Source organism: Rhinichthys klamathensis, unplaced genomic scaffold (assembly GCF_029890125.1).
Source record: "Rhinichthys klamathensis goyatoka isolate OS25496 unplaced genomic scaffold, OSU_Roscu_1.1 h1tg000547l_1, whole genome shotgun sequence".
NCBI lineage: Eukaryota > Metazoa > Chordata > Actinopteri > Cypriniformes > Leuciscidae > Rhinichthys > Rhinichthys klamathensis.
Window position 1 is genome coordinate 1,205,538 of NW_026607018.1, and position 21,071 is coordinate 1,226,608.

The following is a 21,071-nucleotide window of genomic DNA, read 5'->3' on the forward strand; positions in this document are numbered from 1 at the left end:
ATCTTAAAATTACATCATTCATTAATTTGTAACAGTTTTGGTATGAATTAACACAGTGAAGATTTATAAACTGGAAAAAATGAGGATTTGCGAGACATGAAAGACTTTAGATAGTTCACCCAAAAACAGAAATGATCTCATCATGTTCCAAAGCTGTACTACTTCATGTCTTCAACATAATATATTTTGAGAAATGTGTTTTTGCTCAAACAATAGAAGTCAATGGGCACCAGAAATGTTGGGTTATCAACATTCTTCAAAATTAAAATTTCACAGCATGAATGATGACAGAATTTTCATTTTTGGGTGAACTATACCTTTAAGATTTAATCTGTCAATGCAAAATACTCAACAGTTAACATTGATATGACAGCAGTAAAGCATTCATACAGTGGGTCTGGGCCAAGTCAGTCGTCACATTGATTTTCACCTTGAAACTTGAGCACATGTCAGTGTAGATTCAGTAAACATATGCAAAGACACCAAACATTGTCAGTGCTAAACAATGCAAATGGTACTAAAAAAGCTTAAGCATAAATGCGCCAAACAAAGATGGGGTGAAACTAAGACCCATAATAACATGTGCTTTTTCTGGCCTGTGAGTGAACGTTGCGCTATACAAGTACAAAATGTCGAACTTTACACCTGACAACTGTTTCTTCACTTTCCAAAGCCATCCCTCTGAAAGACAGCAGTCAGATATGTTCCAAGTGGTTTTAACAGAGTATAAAATACACCAGTTAGCATGCAAAAATGTGCGGTATCAAATACACAGTAAGAATAATAAACATCTAACTTAGTGAAAGAACACCCTCTCGTCATCACCGACATGACTGAAACATTCGACTCCTTCGCTCATATCGTTTCCATCGAACAACTTGTCATCCCATTCTAGCATGGTATGAACAGGCATAATTCTGCACACAGGTCACAATCCCAGCGAGCCGCGGCACCGCTGTAGGTGTGCCAACCTGACCGATATGGAGATAAACGCGACAGCCGTCAAGAGAGAAACGGAGAAAGCAGAATGTGTCCGCTTCCTTTTTTTAAAGCATTTTTTTTTTCTTTGATGATCAATCATAGAGACAAACAGTAACAAAGCTTACATGTAACCTACTTCTACGACTGTTAATTACAATTACTGAGCTTGAATGGTACAGGACAAAAACTCTAAATGAGGGAATGAAAGTGTTATGATTGTGAGAGGGGGTTCGCAAGCTCATCGCCCCCTGTCTGTCCCGTGAGGCAGCGGTGAGACAGTGTGTTCAGTCCACGAGTCCAGTTCAGAACACCACAAGTCACCTGTGCACTGAGCACCCCTCCCAATCCATCCATGTCTTAGTTTAGCTTTTTTTTGTTATTGAAATAAAGCGTGCCTTTCCCTGGATGAGAGAAAGAGACACAGAGAGAGAGAAAAAACGTGTGCTGTGTGCTGAAGGTTTTAGTTGTAGACTTTTGGGGGACCGTCGGGACGTCTGGTCTGGACAATCTTGGCTTTTGGCCGGGCTTCTTCCTCTTCCTCAGTGTCACTCTCACACACGTGGACCACCACGCTAGGAGTGGACTCTGTACCCGCATGCAGCTCGTACTTCTCACCTAGAGAGATAGATAAAAGACAATAAGATACAATTTTCCTTGACCTTTTCAAATAAAGTTTGATGTACTAAAATATGTATGCTGGAAGTTTCAGTAGTCTAGACTCCCTTACCAGCCCAATCAACCCCCCCTCCCTCCCCTTTGTCTGAGGGTTGGACAATACATCCGGCATGTTTGCATTGTCTTTTGATCCTAATGTTGACCTCAGGTGTTGTTAAACAAGAACAACTTAACCATGTCGAAATACTTTCTTAGCATGGCTTGAACAGACTGTACAGCTAATGTAAATGAGCTAAATATACCCTACAGCCATAGGAACTTCTTAATCAATAAAATGGCCTTTGAATTATTAATAATAATAATAACAATAACAATAATATAAATCATTTTCATCTCTAGTTCAACATGTTGCTCTTCTAAGATTATTATTATTATTATCATTACAATAAATTATTGTGCCTTTAGTTCAACTCTTCTAAGACTATATAATTATATTATTAATAATAATAATACCTTATCTATTATTATTATAATTATTATACTAAATGATTTATCATCTAGTTCAACTCTTCCAAGACTATATATTATATATATATTATCAGTGTTGTTGTTATTATCAGTAATACTAATTTGAGTAAAAGTATGATGAGTAAAGTTTGATGACAAACTTTGAAGATGGCTTGAGAAAGTTTTAAAAGCTTAAAGTTTGAAGGTTTTACGATTGAAGTAGATTGAAGTTTAAAGTTTAAAATGTTTTGAAGGCAATACAGTCTATCAGAAAAACAGATAGATAGATGGATGATTTAGCATGTTGCTATCATGTTTTAATACGTTGCTAGCACAAATTAGCATGTTGTTATTTTTTAGCAATGTGCTGAAATGTTTGCTCCTGTTCATTTACTTTGCACTTTTTGCACTATGCAATCCAGAAAAAAAAAAAAGTTTTGATAGACTTCTGTAGTCTGTAATGAATTCAGTGTAAGGCCAGCCACCTTCTTGCTCGGTTTCCATATTTCTTTGGCTCCACGCACCTGAAGAAAAAGGATTTTTTGTCAATTTAGAGCGCAACAATTTCTTATAGTACCATGTTTTAACACCTTGTTAGCATGAATTAACATGTTGCTAGCATGATTTAACACTTGCTAGCATGTTTTAACACGTTAATATGAATTAGCATGTTTACTAACATGAATTAGTCTGTTGCTAGCATGTTTTAGCACGTTGCTAGCTTTAATTAACATGTTGTTAACATGTAAGCATTAATTAGCGTGCTGCTTGCATGATTTTGCATGTTGCTAACATGTTTTAGCATGAATTAACATGTTGCTAGCATGATTTTACGTCACTAACATGTTGTTAGCATGTTGCTAGCATGATTTAACATTTTGCTTCTTGCTAGCATGTTGTAACGTGTTGCTAGCATGTTTTAGCACATCTATCAATAATAATAATAATATACTAAACTATTACATTTATTTATAATTAATAAGTAATTCATTAATTTATACTAAATTACTATTTGTGCCTCTAGTTCAACATGGTGCTTTTCTAAGATTATAAATTATTATTATTATTCATAGGAATAATATTACAATTTTGCCTTTAATTCAACATGTTGCTTTTCTAAAATTCTACATTATTATTATTAACTATTATTATTCATAGAGCTTTTCTAAGAAGGGCCACTGGCACAGACTTTTACCTCCTTCATGATTGGATCCTGTTGACGCTAAATAAACATATGCTACAGAGCATGTTTGATCTTGCAAACTTGTTACTATAACGACAACTCTAATATGAGTTTTGAAGAGTGGAACAGATATGACAAAGATATTGTCATATCATCTCCAATTAAATCCAGATTACTCAGTAACGTTAATCCAGGCGTGTTATGTTAGATGGGCTTGCCTTCTTTTCTGCATCAGGCAGATGTTTTGAGGAGCACAAGCCAGAGAAATGTTCTCTCAATAACAAAAGATGTTCGATTTGACAGCCATTAAAAGATTAGAACCCTTAGTAAACAGATATATTTTACATCCCCAAGATTAAAGAATAGAAGCACCACCATTGAGAACACACTACACACAAACACTGAGAAACAGAATAAGGGTTGCTATAGTAACGAGCCAGACCAATAAGAGGTGATAAGAGGTTTGCAATAGCAGGGAGTCAGTGTTGTTGTGATATTCACCAGCAGGGGGCGCACACACAGCACACATGATACTGATCATGACAAGGAGAACATCGTCCATTTCTATTCACTGCTGCCACATTTGACCTCTTACAGTTTCGTTTTTCTTTAAACACATTAGCTGTTCACCAACCATTAACACATTAGTGATAACCAAAATAATCTCTTGCAATCCAGCATACTTTTAATGTATTTTTAGCCTTCTAGCGTTTAATTTTTTTCTTCAACTACTTTAAACTTTTTGGTCAGGCTTTTTCAAGCCAACATCCGAGTTTGTCTTGACAAACGTTATCTAGCTGCTATTGCCTTTGATCAGGGGTCATTGTCAAGCTTTTCCAACTCAAGAAAACCCTAACAAAAAGTGCTTTATTTTCTAAGTAACACTGCATAATAACTTTCTGCCACACTTTATATTAGGGTCCAATGCTCACTATTAACTAACTATTAACTACGACTTTTGCCTCAATAAACTCCTTATTACTGCTTTTAAATAATAAGGTAGTTGTTAAGTTTAGGTGTTGAGTAGGATTAAGGGATGCAGAAGAAGGCATTAATATGTGCTTTATAAGTACTAATAAACAGCCAATAATATGCATGCTAATAAGCAACTAGTTAATATTGAGAATTGGACCCTAAACTAAAGTGTTACCTAACTTTCATGAACAAATTTAGAAACATTAGTGCTTACCTACAATATCACTCAAAGGTGTTTAATACTTTTATTCAACAAGGGCGCATTAAATTGATCAAAAGTCACAGTAAAGGCTTTTACACTGTTAACATTTTTTATTTCAAATAAATACATTTACTATATATTACATTTAAATATATTAAGATAGAAAATAGCTGTAAATTGTAGTAATAATTGTAGTAATATGTCACTATATTACTGTTTAAGCATAAGAGACATCTTTCAAAAACATTTACAAATTCTTATCGACCCCAAACTTCACAAAACAAGCACAAGAGCACTTTTCAGGCACAAAAAAGAAGTTTGGAACATATTAAATTACAGATATAATGTCCATACATTTGATTTATAACAAATATGTTTACCTCCAAATGGTTTTTGGAGTCAATTTATCTATCTGCAGAAATTTGTAAGTGTGTTTATCCACTGTTGGAGTGAAAATTAGTGCTTAAATCAATGAGGACACAGACATTTGGTCCAGATGGTTGAACACACTTAAACTAGACACAGCTTGTTTGCATGTGTAGGAGCATGTGGCATATGCTTGTATGATGATTGTATGTGTGTGTATTTTTGTACCTGGTCCCAGTTTGGCCACAGCACACAGCAGGTCGTAGTTGATCACAGGTGTGGCATCATCACTCTGGCTCCATCCCACAGGTGGAGACGCAGGTGGAGAGATGAGGAACTGCTTGACAGGTTGAGGCGGGGCAAGGTATGCCTTGTCCACATCTTCCCCTGAATTCTGCACCTGTGGCCAGACAGAAAAAAAGAGGGGGTGGGAACCCAGCTAACAGGGAACTTTCTCAGAACGTTGGCTAACGTTCTGACAAGGTTCTTTCAAGTTATGAAGAAATGTTGGTAACACTTTACAATAAGGTTCATTAGTTAACATATTAACTAACATAAACTAACATTGAGCAATACATTTGTTGCTGTATTTGTTAATCGCTGTTAACGTTAGTTAATAAAAAACACAGCTGTTCATTGTTCGTTCATGTTAGTTCACAGTGCAATAACTAATGTTAACAAGATTTTAATAAAGTATTAGTAAATGTTGAAATTAACATTAACAAAGATTAATAAATGCTGTATAAGTGCAGTTCATTATTAGTTCATGCTAACTAGTCAACTAATGTTAACTAACGAACCTTATTGTAAAGTGTTACCAAAATGTTAATAGAATGTAACTTTTGTTGTGTAAAATGTATCGTTCCAGTAACGTTAATAGAATGTTCGTTCAAAGTTATCTTGTCTTTCATATTGTTCTTACAACTTTAGCACAAAAACGTTATGTATATATTGTTCAAGGAATTTTTTTACTGAAACGTTTTAGTAATATTTAAAAAAAAAACATGTTTCAGAACATTCAAAAGTAACGTTCCCATGTTTGCAGATTGATAAAATGGAATCTTCCCCTTTATAACCAAAATATATAACATCATATAACATTTTTAAAACATTTAAAAAAAAATGGACGCTTTGAACGGTCAGAACATTTAGAAATAACTTTTTCATAACTTAATGGGAACGTTCTAAAAACGTTCTTAGAACATATTTTTGTGAGCTGGGAAAGCACAAAACAAGACTAAACAATAAGAATAAATCACTTGTGCACTCATTTTAAATTAAATCCTCTACGCTTAATATAGCAGAGTTCAGGCCCAGATCGCATTGATTTGAAGGAATACTCTCACCATAGTTACATCTCTCTAAAGGAAAGGCTATTCTATTACTGTTCAAAGACACACAATGTCCTGGATCATCTCCGCACTCCCACACAGCAGCACACAAATTCACAGCACCATTGTGAGGAGTGTGTCCATTCTTTATGTGTTCAGAGTAAAACACGGAGCACATTTACTACATAATGATTCTAGGAATATAATTGTGTCTGTCTGATTTCAGATAAATGGCAATAATGATTAGTATCACACTGATGTTGCCACAGTGTGTGTGTGTGTGTGTGTGTGTGTGTGTGTGTTACTGTGCTGAGAACTGTGTGTTCTTTAACTATCCCCTGCTGACAGACCTCTAAGAGAGGAGAAAAGAAAATCTAAACTCCTGTTCTTTCCTCTGGCTAATATTACACTGAGAGTCCAGAGATCTCAGCTCATGTTGCTTCCTATTAGTCTTCTATAATTGTCAAAGATAATGTGTTAAATGAATCAAACGCCTTATGCAAATCGCTTGATTCATAATGTGTGGCTACAACTTGTGTGGTTACAAATAAATCTGGTGTAGTAATGAACTAAACCTAGGCGAAGGAACATGTTTATCTGCTAGTCTTTTTTCTTTTTGTTTGATTTGTTTTTATCCTCACTTTGTTTTGTAACAGCTTTCGTTTGTTCATTAGTGTTTTTGGATGTGAAATTGAAAGGTGCTCGAATAAAAACATATACCAAAAAGTCTACTTTTGTTTTCAACAGAAAAAAAACAACAACATATGGGTTATTACAATATGCAGCTCCAACAAAAACACAATAAACGCATGATATAGCCCAGAAGAAACATTTACTTCTGCCGAAGCTAAAGGCCCAGAACAGCATTGGTTCTCATCTGTCTAGAAACCCAATGGGCCTTTTTCATGTCTGGACATGAACACAGGGTAGACGCAAGTTTCAGGTGTAGGCAAGATTATGAAAAATGAATAAATGAATGTGAATGAATAAAGACTTACACAACCGTTCAAAAGTTCTGGGTCAGGAAGTGTGTTTTATTTAAAAAAATATATATTTTTACTCTGCAAGGATGCATTAAATAGCAGTAAAGACATTTATACTGTTACAAAAATGTATATTTCAAATAAGCATTTTATTTAACTTTCTATTCATCAAAGAATCCTGAAAAAATGGTTGCCACAAAAAATATTAATATAAAATTATAATAATAATAAATGTTCTGTCATGACAACTCTCATTTGTGAGAGTTTGGCATGGTAATGAGAATGTGTTTGGTCTTGGCGGAATAGATCTGCTACGCTGCTGCTGCTGGTGGTTATCGCTGCTGCTGTGGCAGAGCAAGTACGAAACTTGCCACTGCCAAGCATGAAACACCCCCGTAGCAGATCTATGCAGGTGGAGCTGGGGAAGGTGGAGGGTTTCTGAAAGCACGCTGCAAACTGCTACAGCAAACAATAGGCAAGAATTTGAATGTTGAGCAGCAAGCTCATTGGCTACCAATAAAGCGGGAAGTGGATCCAATCAGCTGTGTCTAATAGACAATGATGTAATTGCAAGCAGATTGGGTAAGGACTTGTGAGCCTGCGCCATCTACAATTTCGTGACAGAACTTTGTTTTGTTTAGAATGATTTCTGGGGCCTATACCATGAAGCCGGTTTAGGTGGCTAGTCAGCTATGTTTCAGTTTAGTTAGCGCTAACCCTGGGTTTTAGGCACTATGAAAGTGGTTTGGCTTTTAGCAGTGTTCATCGCCATAGTAACTCACACTCCACGGCTAACCTGGCCCGGGTCAGGTTATGTTCCAGGTGAGAGATCTTAAACTGAACTTGAACCAATCAGCTGTGAGCAAAGTGACACATGTCTGATAGGATAAAGTCACTCCACCTGTTTCTACTCCAAATTAAGGTCACTACATGGCAAAGGATTTTTGAAGACAAAATTGTCTGGCTTTTACTACTTATTTAGAATAAAAATGTTGTATGATTTAGATATTATTTATGTAATTATTATAACCAATCGATCACACATATGCAATTTTAGTTAAACAATTTTTATTATGCACAGTTTAAGTTAATAAATATATAACGTAATATAAATATGCTTTAGAATCAATAGATATAAACTATACAATTACTACATGTGAGCTTAAATGTTCAGTTCTCTCTGTACCTTTATCAATTGTATAAACTAACTTCACAACTTTTACTTGCACTGATATAGCAATACTTTTTAGTTGTCCTCTTTCATAGACAGCTATTTTCTTCTTGCTGTGTAAATTTGTTTAAATTCTTAATATTTTTCAATCTTGTAATATTCTTGCAAAAGAGAGAAGATCTCACTGCTTCTCTCACGAGAAATGAATCGCGGTTTCACTCTTTCTCAGTATGTGATTGGCTGTTGGCTACTGATGTCACACCTAAACTCCTAAACTCAGGATCAAAGCCTGAGTTGACAGAGAAAGTTGATGATCAGCATCATGGTACCAACAAAGCCTGATTGGATTGGTTTGGTTTTGTCAACTCAAAACTAATCCTGTAACCCTGAGTTTGTTCAACTACCATCATGGTACAGGCTGCTGAAGGATCATGTGACACTGAAGACTGGAGTAATGATGCTGAAAATTTTGCTTTGCCATCACAGATTATTATTTTTTTAAATATATTAAAATACAAATTAAAATAGAAAACATTTAATTTAAATTGTAATAATACTTCACAATATTACTGTTTTGCAGAATTTTGGATCAAATAAATGAGACTTTAAAAACAATAAAACTGACCCCAAACTTTTTAATATTTTGGACAGTTTGAAAATGTAGCATACAGATTTGGAACAACATGGTGGTGAATAATGGTAAAAGAATTTTCATTTCTGGATGAACAATCCCTTTACTGCAGAATGAAACATAAAGATTAACGCACTGACCTGTGCCAAGTACAGTTTTAGTTTAACGCCGTTGAAGTCTGATTCGTGGAGCTCGATGCGTGCGCGTGCAGCAGCCTCTGGAGTGGTGAAGCTGATCCGAACTCTTCTGAAACTCTTGAACATCTGGAAGGACGTCTGATCATCATAGATCCTGAACAGAGCCTCAAACCGCTCCTGAGGAGAATTAAGAAAAAACTAAATTCATAATTGCTTGAGTTTTGCATTAAACAACTTTGTCTATTGTAAACGTATTGCAGTGTATAATATCCTAATTCTTCTGATATTTTAAGCAATTGTGTCAATAAAACTAGTGTCATGCTCTCTCCTGGTGGCCTAAAAGCATGGGACAGGACCCAGCACTGCTGATTGGAACAGTTTCAAATAGAAGGAGGTGTGTAAAATATGAAGTGTGACCTTCACTGTGCTGATGGAGCAAGTAAAGAGAGAATGGTGACAAGATGAAAATTAAGTTATTAAATAGGATAGAAGAACAAGTTCTAGATTGACCTTATACAACATCCATGTGCACTATACCAAAGACCCATGATTAAGCTAATTTCATATTGTTGAACAGTGCACATAAATGTCATATGAAATGAATTGATGTCTGGACCCCCTGCAGCAAAGTGCAAAAACCAACATTAAAATTGATTCCACAAAACAAAACATTCATAAATATAGCTGCGAGCAGCGATTACGGGCCCAAGCCGGTGGCACCGCAACCCCGGTGCCTTTAGTTACCTAAAGGCACCAGGGTGGCGGTGCCGCCGGCTTGGGCCCTTCATCGCTGCTCGCAGCTATATTTATATATATATATATATATATATTTATATATATATATATATATATAAAGCCGGTGGCACCGCCACCCTGGTGCCTTTAGGGTTATTGTGCACGACGTGACACAAAATATCTGCTTGCTATCTGCCGAACGGCTCTGGTAGTTTCGCTTCAGCACTGATGATGTTGTAGAAATAGTGCGCTCTGGTTGGTCTGGATTATTCGGGATTTTTTATTTTATACAGAAATAAATTCTTTATAATTCAGATGAGAATAAAGTTAGTGTTGATTAAAATGAAGGAAAACAAATATATTGATCTGAAATATAGCACATTAATTTAAAATTTATTTAGGTTCAATTACCAAACATACAATCTTAATTTAATTTAAAGCAAACAATACATTTAAAATATATGGGTTGTATGCACATTTTTTTTAATAAAAAAAATATATATCCAAAAAGACAAGGCCTTAAAGGGTTAAACTCTTGTCACTGTAACAGACACATCTCTCTCTCTCACACACACACACACACGTCAAGTCACTTACATTTTTAGATGCAATATTGAATAAGCAGAAAAATCGGATTTTCTGCTCTGAAAATATAAATAAGCAAAAAAATTGAATAAGCACTTTGAATATTCTAAACAGAATAAGCACTAGTCGCTAATGAATAAGTACTAGTACTTAATGGAATAGATACTAGTATCTAAAAAATAAGTACTAGTAGCATGAAAATAGAGACTAGTAGGTTAAAATGATTAAATGTTAAAACGGCTTACCATATTGGCTCAGAGAGAGAGAAAGAGAAAATGACCTTTTAGATACTAGTACCTATTAATAGATACTAGTATTTATTCAATAAATACTAGTACTAAGTCATTAGATACTAGTACCTATTAAATAGATACCAGTACTTATTCATTAGCTACTAATACGTATTCAAAAGAATATCTAAAGAATAAGCACTAGTATCTAAAGAATAGGCACTAGTCGCTAATGAATAAGTACCAGTACTTAATGGAATAGATACTAGTATCTAAAAATAAGTACTAGTAGCATGAAAATAGAGACTAGTAGGTTAAAATGATTAAATGTTAAAGCGGCTTGCCATATTGGCTCAGAGAGAGAGAGAGAGAAAATGACCCTATTCAAACCACAATATCTGACTTTCTGAGGGTCGGAGCTAATTACTTTAAATTAGAAAGTTGTTTGGCTTGAGGAGAAGAATATACATGCTGAGTTTTGTAACTGTAGATAAAACTAACCCCCCCACTTTTGTCAAAAGCATTTAGAAAGTGACACACTTCCTGCTGCCAGTTGGTGGCGCTATAACTTTGACTCACAATAGTCACATCCATGTGATCGGCCTCTTACAGCGATCACACTGCTGAAGTTTCATCAAGATCAGTTAATGTATGCAGAAGTTATAACGCACTTCTTGTTTGTTGTTTCTCGCCATAAATTCGTTTCCTCGCCACGGCCAAACCGTTCGAGATATCAAAAATCCCCTGGCAAAAATCCCGCCACCCTGGTGCCTTTAGGGTTATTGTGCACGACGTGCAAAAACGTAACCCTGCTTTGACTGTCGAAAAGAAGTGTGCTGTAGAGCTTGTATCAGTGTGGGCTCTGCAAAAGTGTGCATTGAGGGCACATATCAACCACAAAGTATGCGAGAGCAACCTTCTGAAAGGTCAGGTCTACATCCAGGTCTACATCTGCCGTGTGTTTACATCATAGTAGTGAAGTTTGAAGCAATCAGGTGATTTCAAAGCTTTTTGAAAGTGACAGACTTCCTGCTGCCAGTTGGTGGCGCTATAACCGGGGTGGCGGTGCCGCCGGCTTTGGCCCTTTCATCGCTGCTCGCAGCTATATTTATATATATACACACACAAACACACACACACACAAACACACACACACACACACACACATATATATATATATATATATATATATATATATGTATATATATATATATATATATATAAATATATATATATTGTTTTTTTAAGAGACAAGACAGAATATTACTTGCCTGATCTGATTAGAAAAATAGTGTTTGTGTGTGTGTGTGTGTGTGTGTGTGTGTGTGTGTGTGTGTGTGTGTGTGTGTGTGTGTTTGTGTGTGTGTGTGTGTGTGTGGCGTAATTGAACAATGTAGACATAAAAACATACTCCGTCCTTTTGTTCATACAGGACATTATTCAAACTGCAAAGTGTTTACTTATATTTGTGTACAATCACAATAAAACACAACATTGTGCTTTTGTCAAGCTATAAACTCTTGTCAAACTGTAAACTACAACTGTCACCCAACCAAAATCTCTTACACACACACACACACACACAGTTTAAAAGCAAAAAATATCAAACAATCCTATTTAAAAACAGTCTGTGGGAGCCATCTTTTGGACATTCATCATATCGCATTGGTTTTCATTTCTTGTCATCAAACAGAGCCCTAATCTGTTTATTTTTTCAGTTACACATTCTACATTGATTAAAAAAGAAAAATCAAATGTGTTTTTATTTTATACAGAAATAAATAATCTATCATTCAGATGAGAATAAAGTTAGTGTTAGTTCAAATTTTAAGGAAAACAAATATATGATCTGAAATATAGCACATTCATTTAAAATTCATTCAGGTTCAATTACCAAACATACAATCTTAATGTAATTTAAAGCAAACAATACATTTAAAATATATGGGTTGTATGACTATTTTTTTATATAAAAAGATATATATCCAAAAAGACAAGGCCTAAAGTTTAACAAGGGTTAAACTCTTATCACTGTAACAGACACAATCACACACACAATCACACACACACACACACACACAAGTCAAATCACTTACATTTTACATGCAATATTGACTTTTTTTCTGTTTCAGCAGCGAAAATAGTTAAACAAAGATCACAGCAGAACCATCGCGCATCTCACAGCAACGCGTTCTCATTACTGAATGATTCAGCATTTTGAACGAATCGGTTGACTCAAAGATTCAATGACCAATCAATCCATAAACATCTATCTCATTCATGAATGACTCAGTCGTTCAAACAAATGAATCAATGACTCGCTCATTAAGACGGTCGCCTGGCGACACCTAATGACGGTTTAGTGTTATGTTTAAAAGTATCATTCTTTCCAACGATTGTTAATTAACTCATATTTGAAACATAAGCTATATTTATATATATATACATACATATACACACACATACACAAAAATAAAATAAAAACACATTTGAAGTGTTTGCTTACTAAATTGTGAGCTGAACGAAAGTTGCAGCAAATATCAGCAACAGGAGTCAAATTTCATTAATCACGAGAGTGAAGAGCTGACTGAAAAGATGATGACGGAATAGGCTATTTTATGTAAAAACGCCTATTTAAGCGAATCTGTCATTGTACTCTTTTATTGTTGTGTTTTCCGTGAAAAATAATAGACTATTGAACTCACAATTCAAGCAATCGGCCCCCGAAATTGCACTAATTTTAGTGACACTAAAAAGTATGCGGCTGCACTGGCATTCATAATGGTGCGCGTCCATGGCGACGAGCGAGCAGAACAGAGCGAACGTTTAGTTAATTTCTACTTCCATAGGAATTCATTCGAGCGCCACCATTTCAATGTCTGTGCGGACGTCCATATTATACTTTCGCTTTCAAGTTAGTGTTTTTAAACCCCCCAGCGGGAGGTTTACACAATTGGTTTACACAATCACACGTTGATTAACCGGTGGGAAAATATTCCCATAGTAACATCCCTAATATATAAATATTTATAAATTCAATAGGCCTACCTGATTTTGAACACAAGAGGGCAGTATAGCACTATATATGATTTGGATTATTATTATTTTTGACTAAACAACCATTCTGGCTGTTTTTAAACTTAAAAATAATTCTTAAATTGAAAAAAAGGAATAAAATGGGTTTAGTTCTAATATTTGTATAATTTTATATAAAAATAAATGGTGTATAATTACATTTTAGAAAGATATGAGACATGCCCTGATTCTTTTTTTGACATTACTTGAATCCCTCAACCATAGCAAAACCGTTTGAGATATTCAATATCTGTTCACAATTTAGCATCTTCAATGTATTTTCATCATGTTGAAAAAGTTTGGCATGAATAAAATAAACTACTTAGGAGGAGTAGCTAAAAACTCAGAATCTGAAATCCACATTCAAACCAAAATATCTGACTTCCTGTTGGTCGTAGCTAATTACGGTAAATTAGAAAATTGTCCGGCTCGAAGAGTACAATATACATATCGAGTTTTGTTACTGTAGATAAAACTAACCCCCCCACTTTTGTCAAAAGCATTTAGAAAGTGACACACTTCCTGCTGCCAGTTGGTGGCGCTATAACTTTGACTCACAATAGTCACATCCATGTGATCGGCCTCTTACAGCGATCACACTGCTGAAGTTTCATCAAGATCAGTTAATGTATGCAGAAGTTATAACGCACTTCTTGTTTGTTGTTTCTCGCCATAAATTCGTTTCCTCGCCACGGCCAAACCGTTCGAGATATCAAAAATCCCCTCGCAAACTTTCATCCTCAATGTCTTGACTTCATGCTGACCGAGTTTCGTGCCGTTTGTTTGAATTCTCTAGGAGGAGTATTTCACATTCCATTGCGTGTGTTTTACCAACAACCCTAAATAGCCGACTTCCTGTTGGGCTGGGGTAAAAAGTAAGAGTGTGAAGTATACATGAAACGAGGAGATCTACATGTGTACCGAGTTTCATATTATTACATGCAAGCGTGTTTGATTTATGGACCATGTTTTCGGACCCCGTTCCAGGGGGCGCTGTCGAGCCCCCCTGCCACGCCCGGGTACCATCTTCAGCCCGGCCCTGATGGCCGCGGGTTCTGACATGTGTGCAAAGTTTCAGGAGTTTTTGAGCATGTTAAGGCCTCCAAAAGTGTCCAAAAGGTAGCAGAAAAATAATAATAATAATAATAATAATAATAAATATAGCTGCGAGCAGCGATTACGGGCCCAAGCCGGTGGCACCGCAACCCCGGTGCCTTTAGTAACCTAAAGGCACCGGAGTGGCGGTGCCGCCGGCTTTGGCCCTTCATCGCTGCTCGCAGCTATATTTATATATATATATATATATAAACAAGCCGGTGGCACCGCCACCCTGGTGCCTTAAGGGTTACTGTGCATGACGGGTAATAACTTAACCCCGCTTTGACTGTTGAGAAGATGTGTGCTGTAGAGCTTGCATTGGTGTGGGCTCTGCAAAAGTGTGCATTGAGGGCACATATCATATGCGTGAGCAAACTTCTGAATCCTAAAATGAAAAATGAGACACCCTACGGTCTCCTGGACTTAATGGACACATGAAATAAGTACACAAGATTGAAAGTTATATGAAGTGTGCCAAGACAGAATATTACTTGCCTGATCTGATTAGAAAAAATTGTTTGTGTGTGTGTGTGTGTGTGTGTGTGTGAGAGACGTGATTGAACAATGTAGACATAAAAACATACTCCGTCCTTTTGTTCATACAGGACATTATTCAAACTGCAAACTGTTTACTTATATTTGTGTACAATCGCAATAAAACACAACATTGTGCTTTTGTCAAACTGTAAACTACAAATGTCACCCAACCAAAATCTCTTACACACACACACGCACACACACACACACACACACACACACATACACGTAGTTTAAAAGCAAAAAAAATTATTTTGGACATTCAGCATATTGCATTGGTTTTCATTTCTTGTTCTCGAACAGAGCCCTAATCTGTTTATTTTTTCAGTTACACATTCTACATTGATTAAAAAAGAAAAATCAAATGTGTTTTTATTATATACAGAAATAAATAATCTATCTTACAGATGAGAATAAAGTTAGTGTTAGTTTAAATGTTAAGGAAAACAAATATATGATCTGATATATAGCACATTCATTTAAAATTCATTCAGGTTCAATTACCAAACATACAAATCTTAATGTAATTTAAAGCAAACAATACATTTAAAATATATGGGTTGTATGCCTATTTTTTTATATAAAAAGATATATATCCAAAAAGACAAGGCCTAAACTTTAACAAGGGTTAAACAATCACTGTAACAGACACAATCACACACACACACACACACACACACACACAAACACACAAGTCAAATCACTTACATTTTAGATGCAATATTGACTTTTTTCTGTTTCAGCAGCGAAAATAGTTAAACAAAGATCACAGCAGAACCATCGAGCATCTCACAGCAACGCGTTCTCATTACTGAATGATTCAGCATTTTGAACGAATCGGTTGACTCAAAGATTCAATGACCAATCCATAATCTGTCTCATTCATGAATGACTCAACCGTTCGAACGAATTGTTTGAACGAATGAATCAATGACTCGCTCATTAAGACGGTCGCCTGGCGACACCTAATGACGGTTTAGTGTTATGTTTAAAAGTATCATTCTTCCCAACGATTTTTAATTGACTTATATTTAAAACAATCTCATAACATTATTTAATGCATTGTTATTTTTCAGTGTAAACGATTTAATTTGATCAGCCCTACCTAGGGTAAAAGCCATATAGTGTCTTATTCTAAATAATTGAATTTATTGATCAAATTTACAAATTAAAAATGAAAGATGAAGCATACATTTAATAAGACTGGACCGGGGTGCCCTGCATATATTACAATTTGCAGATTTAAATATACCATTGCCCCCCACCGTCAATTTGATGTGTGTGTTTGTGTGTGTGTGTGTGTGTGTGTGTGTGTGTTTAATAAAATCATTTAGTCACTACAATTAAAACCTGAACGGGTTTGCTTACTAAATTGTGAGCTGAACGAAAGTTGCAGCAAAGATCAGCAACCGGAGTCAAATTTCATTAATCACGAGTTGAGAGTGAGCGTCTCTCTCTGCTGTGTTATGCTGCATCACACGGGCATTCATAACGCTGCGCGTCCACGACGATGAGCGAGCAGAACAGAGTGAACGTTTTTTAGTTCATTCCTACTTCCATAGGAATTCCCTCGAGCGCTCTGCACGCGCCACCATTATCAATGTCCGTGTGGACGTCCGCGATCGAACAGTGGAAACATTGGCTACTCCGTCATTTTATTCAAGAAGATCATTCAAACTGCAAAGTGTTTACTTATTTTTGGATACTCGCAATCAAACACAACATTGTGATTTTGTAAAATACATTCAAGAAATCCGCCCCCGAAATGGGGCTTCTTTTAAAATGAAACGAAAATGCTCACAGCTGCACGTCTTGTGGAGACGTCCGTTACTTTCGCTTTCAAGTTAGCGACTTTAAAGCCCCCAGCGGAGTCACGGTGGGAAAATATTCCCATAGTAGCATCCCTACAATTTAATACAATTGGCCTACCTGATTTTGAACACAAGAGGGCAGTAAAGCACTGTGAATGATTTTTATTTTTTTATTTTTTTGGCTAAACAACCATTCTGGCTGTTTTTAAACTTAAACATAAATCTTAAATTGAAAAAAAGGAATACAATGGGTTTAGTTCTAATATTAGTATAATTTTATAGAAAAATAAATGGTGTATAATTACATTTTAGAAAGATATGAGACATTTCCTGATTCTCTTTTTGACATAATCCCTCGCCATAGCAAAACCGTTAGAGATATTCAATATCCGTTCACAATTTAGCATCTTTAATGTATTTTCATCAAGTTGAAAAAGTTTTGTAACTGTAGATGAAAGTAACCCCCCCCCCCCCCCCCCACCCACTTTTGTCACAAAAGGTGGCGCTACTGAGCCCCTGCACCACGCCCGTTTCTGAAACTTTGCACATGTCTACTGGCTAATAAATGTGATCTGTCTGTCGAGTTTCATGCAATTTTAAGCAATTTCAGGCATGCTAAGAGTCTCAAAAGCATCCAAAAAGAATATTAAAGTTTGATGCGTTGCCATGGCAACAGTATCTAAGATATCAATAATCCTTTCACAGGTCTACATCTGGCGAGTGTCTACATTATACACATCAAGTTTGAAGCAAATCGGGTAAAAATAAGAGGGTGATTTCAAAGCATTTTGAAAGTGACACACTTCCTGCTGCCAGTTGGTGGCGCTATAACTTTGACTCACAATAGTCACATCCATGTGATCGGCTTCTTACAGCGAACACACTGTTGAAGTTTCATCAAGATCAGTTAATGTATGCAGAAGTTATAACACACTTCCTGTTTCCATTATTCGCCATAAATTCGTTTCCTCGTCACGGCCAAACCGTTCGAGATATCAGAAATCCCCTGGCAATTTTTCATCCTCAATGTCTTGACATCATGCTGACCGAGTTTCGTTGCGATTGGTTGAATTCTCTAGGAGGAGTATATCGAATTCCAGGGGCATACGCTTCCAAACAAACCATAATAGCCGACTTCCTGTTGGGCTGGGGTAAAAAGTAAAAGTACAAAGGATATATGAACCGATGAGATCTATATGTGTACCGAGTTTCATATTATTACATGGAAGCGTGTTTGATTTATGGACCAAGTTTTCGGACCCCGTTCCAGGGGGCGCTGTCGAGCCCCCCTGCCACGCCCGGGTACCAGCTTCAGCCCGGCCCTGATGGCCGCGGGTTCTGACCAGTGTGCAAAGTTTCAAGAGTTTTCGTGCACGTTAAGAGCCCCAAAAGTGCCCGAATAGTCGATAAAATAATAATAATAATAATAATAATAATAATAATAATAATAATCCTAAGGAAAACAATAGGGCCTTCGCCTTTTCAAGGCTTGGGCCCTAATAATAATAAATAATCCTAAGGAAAACAATAGGGCCTTCGCCCTTTGGGCTTGGGCCCTAATTAACAACTAAATAACCAGCAGCAAAACGGTTTGAGTTATATGTCTATATTTTTTACTCTCTTCCGTTTACTTTCTATGAATAAAACTTATTAAACTTGTTCAAACTAATCTGAAACTCGCGTAGCAATAATGTTCATTTCCCGAATGCAAAATGTTTGTGTTTGCATTGCATATCGGTGTTTCTGTTCCCACACAAAGCAAGAGTTTGTTTTGAACTCAGACACTGTGTAGCAAGGAGAGATGTGTCAATCACTAATTCATGCGCAGCGTCGAGCATTTCCTGCAAGCGGTGTAGACTTACACACTACCTGGGGGAAAGGAGTGGACATCCGCCTTCATGACACGGCAGCTCTTTGTGTGTGTAAGGGAGAGCGTGTGTGGCATGTAAAATAAACTGCATGTTTACCCTGCTGAAAACACCATGCATTTACAAGTTGGTTAGTGCTGGTATTGCCATAATGAGGATCACAGATGTTTTCTGGTTAAGCTGAGAAGCCAGAATATAGTGCACACGTCAAATTTTATGGTGATGTTTTATACATTTTTGACAGTCCCTTGTCACTACAACTGAAAGATATCAGCATTCAGGTTTAAAACGACATGAGTGTGAGTAAAAGATGACATCATTTTAATTTCTTTCCTTTAATGAAGAATGAGACATAAAGAAGATTAACGTACTGACAGTTTTAGTTTAGTGCTGTTGAAATCAGATTCGTGGAGGTGGGGACACATACAATGACAACCTTAAATGAACTGTAAAATGTGAATGCATAAATAATGAAATAAAATAAAATATTTATACTGATAAAAGGATTTGAAGTATTGATGCTAGGGGTGGACAATATTAAACTTCTGGCTAATAGATAAGAAGATAGTTATTTCAATGGATGATATTAAAATTATATACTACTTTGACTAAATAAATTAAAAATGAAACACTAAAAGCTAAAATCAGTGTTAATTAAATTTGAAGTAATCATTTGTTTAAAAAAAAAAGTTATTTCTTTGGTATGGCACTGATATGTTGTGCATCACTGATGTAATTTAAAATATATACTATATATATATATATACAGTATATATATAATATGATTGTAACTGTTTGTATCTGATAGTATCTAGTATGACTGTAAATATTATCCTATTGAGGCCTAGCACCCAAAGGAGGCAGCTGAGGTTTTCCCTCTCAATGTTGATGGACAGACACTACAGTGAAACTTCCAAGATCGCATCCAGTAAACAGAAGCTTGTTATTTACCCTGATACCAACATTTCACGGGCAGGAAAAGGAGCATCACAGATAAGCAGAGCCGGACAGTAACGGAGTACATTTACTTGAGTACAGTACTTAAGTACAATTTTGAGGGATCTGTACTTTACTCGAGTATCATTTTTGGGGAGTACTCATGACTTTACTCAAGTACATTTGAGAGGCAAATATTGTACTCTTTACTCCAATACATTTCTATCCATAACCGTGAGTACCCGAGTAAAAAAAAAAAAGAAAAATCTCGGACACCCTCAATTTGTTGTTTCCCTCTCAAACGTGATTGGATTGTGCAGGCACACTGATTGGGACAGCCTATCAGCAATCACTTTCAGCTTTCCGCCAAAGTCAACTCCATGGTCAGATTTTATATTACACATTAATGTAAGCCAAGCATTTGGTTTGATGTTCTTGAGTATGTGGTGTGTTTAACACAGATGTGGCAGTGGTGTAGCCACGAGGGATTTCTGATTTCTTAAAAAAAAAACTTTAGGAGGCAAAATATATTTTTACTGATTATGTGAATTACACTGCGAAAACCAAAGTAGGCTACTACCCAGCGAATAAAGAAGGGTTGGCGCTCAGTCTCCACAGTACATAAAATATTAATTTTGTTTTATTTTATTTTTCGGGTTTGCATTTATGAGGAAAAAACAATGTTATGGACGTGTTCTCCGTTACGGACGTGAGCGCTCTGAAAGCGGCATAAAAAATGCTTTAAAACGTTCACAGAGACATCAAACAGAAAACACAAAACCTTTCTTTAACCTGAATTTTGTTTTGCATTAATTGTATCTTAATTTTAATCAATGTTTCATCAACCAATTGCCTGGGTTTAATAAATAAGAAGTAAATAGCAGACAATAGATAAGAAACGGAGGCGCCGGCCTGTGAACTGGATCTCGTCTCATAAATGAACCGAAACTCAGTGTATAAGGTAGCCTACTTGCCTCTCACAGACATGTCTACTTTTAAACAGAAAAATTCAAAACGAAAGAAAACAGACTACAGACTGCTCTCTGCTCATGTAATCCGTATGAAATGTGCATTTCTCTCTGGCGCGTTCACTACTGAAGGTCGCGAGTCAGCA

The 21,071-nt window shown here is 36.1% G+C and overlaps 1 protein-coding gene across 2 annotated transcripts in view; it reads right to left on the reverse strand.

Annotated features, from left to right (window-relative positions):
* Positions 1-299: 299 nt before the first annotated feature.
* Positions 300-21,071, reverse strand: part of rcan3 (regulator of calcineurin 3) — a 28,118-nt gene continuing 7,346 nt past the window's right edge. Inside the window, exons 2-5 of one of the 2 annotated variants that reach the window (XM_056238883.1) lie at positions 9,086-9,259; positions 5,058-5,229; positions 2,589-2,627; positions 300-1,596 (exon numbers count right to left, since the gene is read on the reverse strand). In XM_056238883.1, the coding sequence (XP_056094858.1) occupies positions 1,442-1,596; positions 2,589-2,627; positions 5,058-5,229; positions 9,086-9,259 (540 nt within the window). In that variant the 3' untranslated portion in view covers positions 300-1,441. The remainder of the gene's footprint in view (positions 1,597-2,588; positions 2,628-5,057; positions 5,230-9,085; positions 9,260-21,071) is intronic. The other variant, XM_056238884.1, reaches the window with a different exon arrangement.